This window comes from Sipha flava, unplaced genomic scaffold, assembly GCF_003268045.1.
Source record: "Sipha flava isolate LNK unplaced genomic scaffold, YSA_version1 38_pilon_pilon, whole genome shotgun sequence".
NCBI classification, from domain to species: Eukaryota; Metazoa; Arthropoda; class Insecta; order Hemiptera; family Aphididae; genus Sipha; species Sipha flava.
In genome coordinates, this window is record NW_020273099.1 from 517,290 (window position 1) to 523,540 (window position 6,251).

At 27.6% G+C, this 6,251-nt stretch overlaps 1 protein-coding gene across 3 annotated transcripts; it reads left to right on the forward strand.

The window, feature by feature from the left end:
* Positions 1-221: 221 nt before the first annotated feature.
* LOC112688335 (RING finger protein 37) lies at positions 222-1,893 on the forward strand. Of its 3 annotated transcripts, none has more exons than XM_025561491.1 (3): positions 222-428; positions 471-595; positions 657-1,893. In XM_025561491.1, the coding sequence occupies exons 2-3, from the start codon at positions 593-595 to the stop codon at positions 1,752-1,754; spliced, it is 1,101 nt and encodes a 366-aa protein (XP_025417276.1). In that variant the 5' UTR covers positions 222-428; positions 471-592; the 3' UTR covers positions 1,755-1,893. The 3 variants fall into 3 exon arrangements, with proteins under 3 accessions (XP_025417276.1, XP_025417275.1, XP_025417277.1); XM_025561490.1 differs by having other exon boundaries at positions 488-595; XM_025561492.1 differs by having other exon boundaries at positions 222-408; positions 488-595.
* The last annotated feature ends 4,358 nt before the right edge of the window (positions 1,894-6,251 follow it).

Here is a 6,251-nt window from a genome sequence, read left to right on the forward strand (position 1 = left end):
GGCCTAAGATGACTAAATATAAATGAAGATCATGTCTGGAATATTATAATAATGCATTTTTATTACTAAGCCATCACCGAAATTAAATTTCAGCCCATCAGTCATAATCACAGATATATATATATATATATATATCTGAATTCATAATCAACTGTTATCACAAATATGACCGTTATCATAACAACTTTTTACAGAATACGATATGTGATATTAACTATCATTTAATATCGTATGTGGTATTATTATTCTACAAATAAACATTAAATTATCTGTTATTTATAATATTATTGGGTAGCTAAGGTAAACTCTAGCTAAGTGACGCCTAAATTAAAAATTAAACCTTTTTTTGTAAAATAAATTGTATTCAACTTCGCCTAGTAACTCACAATTATTATTATACAAATAAAAGTGGGCCATATTAATTTCTTGTATGCAAAATAAGACAAAAATGTATTATTTTTTGGTAATAGAATAAATGTATTTGTAGATGAAGATTACTATATCTGAAAGATGCATTTTTAATTTGTGGACATTAAGCTAAAAACTAATTTATGGACGAATTTCCTTGACTTAATTACAACAGTAAATCAAAATGGTAAGCGAGTCAGTAACATTAAATAATAATTCTTTCAATAAAATAAATTTTTTATCTCTAGCTTATAAATGCATGTGATCCAATTTTCAATGCCAGAATACATTTGGATGGAAGTTGTATATCTCGAGAAAACTATTCTGTTGAAAACCTTCTATCATCTGATGAAGAATTACGAAAAAGAGGTTTTTTGTGTGAAACATTCATCCGGCCGCCTATTAGTTTAACAGTCTGTTTCTCGTTTTCTTTTGATATTAAATATGTAGTGATTGGTACTAGAGTAGGGGGTCAAAAATCTTCAGGATTTCAATTATCTGCTGGGCGTAACAATAATGTACTAAGAATCTGTTCAATGATAACTGAAAAAGACACAATCGTATTTCATGACAACAACACGGATTTATCTTCCTTTGGAAACAATTATGATAAATGCTGTTTTAACATTTCAGCTAGTAGATCTATTAGGTCAGCTGAAATGTTGTCAGTACGTATATTCAAAACAGTAAATTCTATTCCAGCAATTAGTAAATTGGAGGTTTGGGGAAAGATTTCTTGTAATGTTTCTCTACAAACACGACAAATAATTACTCTTAAATGGGAAGAAAGTAAAAAACCAAAAGCAAAACAAGTTGAAATCATTAATAACCAACAAATTATAGAAAAAAATCCAGATAATTTTAAAATATGTGAAGACTTTTTAGATTCAATTACTTATGAAATAATGAATTATCCTATGGTTTTACCTTGTGGGAAGTATGTTGATAGATCGACTATTGAAAAATGCTTTGAACATGACGCCACATACGGGCGTACACCTTGTGATCCTTTTACTGGAATACCATTCACAGACACATTAAAACCAATATTTGTACCTGAATTAAAAGGACGAATTGATTCTTTTCTTATAAAACATGTAGACAATGAAAATATTAAGTGTTTACCCCGTACAGTAGGTAAACGAAGTTTTAGTTTTTATACAGAACGGCAAACAAAATTAGCCAAATTACAATGTAGTACTTGTTATGAAAATAGCAATTTGTATTCTTTACCTTGCAAACATCTGCAATGTAGAAATTGCCTAAAGGCTGAGAATAACCAGTGCAACATTTGCCATAGAAATTTTAATCGAAGTCAAGTTAACAAATATCACGAAAACCATTAAAAACTTGGAATTTTTATTTTTATTTTAATTTTTTTTTATTTTTATTTTTTTTTTTTTTTTGTTTAATTGAAATCAGTTATTATAACTTAATTTATTTTAATTTTTAATTACTTGGATAACATTCACTTTTCAAGTGAATAATTTGTGATGAATTGAGATGATGTCTCATAATAAGATTGGTTATAAATCTCAATTTAATTAGTTATTTCTTTGTATATTTTATACATAAAATATCTAATTAAAAATTAAACTATTTTCCTTTAATAAATCCAATTTATATAGATATTTGGTTTAGTTAGAAATATATTTTTAATTGTTATTATTTTAAGTTAATTTTTTAACTTTTTATTGTTGATATGATTAAATATACATTTGTATTCATAAATGTTTACTGTCTCAAATACATTTCTTAAGCTATAATGTTAAGCAAAAAACCAATAGGTACTCATAAGTTCAATAAATTAACATTTTAATGATAAATAGTTGTTGGTATGTCATTGTATCATTTACTTATTCCTTGATACTATGCTATCTCAATTACTTTTATAGTGATATAGTAGATGCAAGACCTACTAAGTAGGGTTTTTTTGTATAAATAACCGCAAAATAACATTTATTTAGCTTAAGCAACTATTTTATTTTACTTGGCAGTTAATAATTATGCTTAAATTTTTGTTTAAAAATATTCTATCATCATTCAAGTAAGTTAAAATGCTATTTTTACTTAATAAATCAATTGAATTTAGTATCTAATCAGTGACGCACAGTAGATTTTTGACAAGGGTGTCGAAAATATATATTTTGAGGTACCTCACCCACCCTCACCAGTAAAATCTGAGTTTAGTGATAGTATAACTCTTATTTTTAAGTGTTCATGATATTTTCTTGCTTACAAAGATACTAAAAACAACATTTTTTTTTAAATAAACCTAATATTAATTATTTTTCAATTTTATGGGTATTAATTTATAAGATTGTATAACATAATTTTTGGGATGAGCCCTACTACTAATTCTCATGTGATGCTTTAGTTCTAGGGTAAACATAATTAGTATGTTGATTTGGTAATGCTGAAAAATTGGTTAGTATTAAATTAAACAAATATTCATGCAAGTTCACACAGAACTAGTCATACACCAATTCTTTAAGTGGTGTCAGTCGAAACCCCTGACCCTCCCTGTGTGCGCCACTATCTAATGGTGAAAAATTGATTAATTAATTCGTAGGTAGATTTCTAAATTTATTATATATTATTATATATGAAGCACACTAACTAAATCTTCGTGAAAAATTATTCAAATACAATTTCTAAATTCTTTTCACGTCAATCTGAAGGAAGCGTTAAATGTCTTAATCAGGGCCGTATTTAAAGGGTGGTTTGGAGGGGCAATAGCCCCCCTGGAATATGTTAAGGGGCGCCAAAATGTTCATAATCATTAAGACTCTTAATGATTACGGTAAACATACGATTATATATGCAGAGCATTGATTTTGAATAGGTACTATCTTTATAATCAATGTTACAGTCACCAAATCATCAAGAAATTAATTCCGATTAACAATCGGTGCATTACGTCCCAAATTGATAATAACAGGTAACGTGGTCATTATTACCATACATAAGCAGTGTCCGAGCATGTGAGACGCAACTTACCTGCCGTATAAGGGATGGGTGGGTTAATCTAATTATTTTTTAACTAACAGTTAAAATTTTTTTCGGGTGGGGGGGCACTGGCTACAACTGCCCGGGCGCCAAAATTTTGTGGTCGGAAATATGATCACTTGTAAATTATTGAACTTTTAAAATTATTTTGAAATTATTATTTTTTTTGTTTTTAATAACAGTATCATAAATTAATGTTAATGTATTTAAAGCAATCAGCGATCCAGAATATTATTAATATACCCACCTAATATTAGTTCCCAAATTTGTTGTGATAATGTCATTAAACATAGGTTATTTGTAATCAGTGGCGTGCCGAGATAAAAATGTTTTTGATGCCAATTGCAAAGTCTAGTTTACCACCCAACCACCCATATTTAAATTCATCTCATTCAGAACTCGTACATCAATATTTCTCTACCTAAATATATACGATAATTATGTGATTTACATATTATTATCCAACAACCACCCACCCCTTTTTAACTTGATACCTGGGCATCATTTAGACCTATATTCGGCACGCCACTGTTTGTAATAATACGGCGTATAATGTTATCGCTTGCAGCTTACGGTGGTATGCCTACTACACAAAAGAAGCATTGATTTTAGAATATCTATAAGGTTCATGAGGATCTATCTCCTCGTATAATTTCCGTGGGTAGACCCCTTAGAGGGGCGCAAAATGTCTAAATACGGTACTATACTTACCCAAATATCTGAGACCATAGGCGTAAGCAGAGGGGGAGATATAACACTCAGTCCCTACCCTTATAAATAGTTTTCAAATTATGAAACGATAACTAAAAAAAATTAATTTCCTTATAAAACTTCTTCATTATCAACAAGCATTTACATAAAAGGTTAAACAACAATAACATAGATCAAATTATTTTACAGTTAACTTTTTTTTTTTTTTAATTATTATATTCCTTTCATTTGTGGACAACTTAATTCAACAGTTAGAAGAACGATTTTTGAACCATTAAAATACTACATCTGACTTTTGTTTTCTAATTTTTAATGAAACTTATAATAATAAAGTAATCAAAGATTTAAATGAGTTTATTCAGATGATATTGATCAAAAAGTTTTCGAAGTAAAAAGTAGTAAGCTTTGGTGAACACATTGGTTCTCTTGATTGTTTCTCTTAAAGTTGTGCAGTCATGTTGTAACCATACACGAATACCTACTGAGTTCAGTAATTTTCTTTGCCTTATTTGAACCAAATTAACATAAAAAATGTTTGGTTTTAATTTACCACACATCAAGATAAACAATCACTCTGCTGCGTAAGAAGTTCCTAGATAAACTAATCTCATTGCGTGTCCAAAGATGCCCATCTCGATCTTGCGACTTGACGCCGTGTGTTTTTTTGATTATAATGATATACTAAGTCAAGAGTTTATTAGAACAAAGTTCGAAATGTCTTGGAACTTAAGCAAGAAATCCGTTGTATCCTCAACGAACTTGAAGGAGCATTGTGTTATCCAGTGATAGTACATTTTATGGAGAGAATAATCGCTTGTAGGGCTTGTAGAGGGTCATATGCCCGATACTATTTTTCACTGTTAAACCTTAACTTTTCCAGAAGATGATATATTTGTTATGTTTTTTTAAAAATAATAAATTTAATTTACAGCAGTTTTAAATCATGCATTCTCTTTGAAACACCTTATATATTTATTCAAAGAGAGAATGCATTCTATTCCATCTTTCTCTAACCGCGTCATGTGATAGGCGGTTAGGTATCTAACGGTGGGTGAGGTTCGGAGCACGACAGAATATAATAGGTATCGAGCAAAAGCGCTCAAAAATTTTCACTGTCCAAGCGGAAAAATCTGAAAACCGTAAAATATATTTTTGCATAAAAAAAAACCACTTTGTTCTACATGCTTTTTTTTATTATACATGTCATTTCTTAAAACATTTTCATTTATAAAATAAATTTCATAAAAATCTGAAAAACCTTACATGCAACATCAATAAATTTGATTAAAATAGATACTCCAATACGTGTATATATATACGTCGATAAAACACACATAAATAGTATTTATTAAATACGTACATACATACATATACATGTACATATATTTATAAATAAAAATAATAAAATTTATATCATCAAGCGTAAACTTAGAGACAAATATTTTTTTAATTTTTTTACTTCAAAAATATGTTTTAAAGTAGAGTATAAGGTTGAAATAAAGTAAAATGTATTCAGTAATAATATATTTAATCTTAATTTAGCGAGAAAAAAAATTAAATTACTTTTACCTTATGGCACATAAGCCTGAACATATCAAACTGCAGTAATAATTGATTAATTTTTTGGGAGGCAGTATAAAGTGCTCGACTACAAACATATTTTCTTTCTAAAAACTACAATATACATATATATGTATAAATATACATATATATGTATATATATATATATACTACATAATTATTTTATATATTAACTACAAACGTCTAAGATAACAAGAAAAAACAAAAACACGACTATTGTGACGTTGAGATTCGTAAACAACAAAAAAAAAAATAATAATAATAATAATGTATGTATATTATATATATATATGAATATATATTAAGCCTATTCGAGATTGTCTAAATTATATAGGCTCTTAAGTACTTACAAAAATATTATAAAAACTTAAATATATATCTATATATATATATATATATATATATATTTATATACTTTATTTAATATAATATATATTTTTATAAACATCAATAATAAATTATTGTGATAATTTATATTCTATAAACATTATGTTAAAATAATATTCTAAAATAACACAAAAATGTAGAACGAACTGGCATGG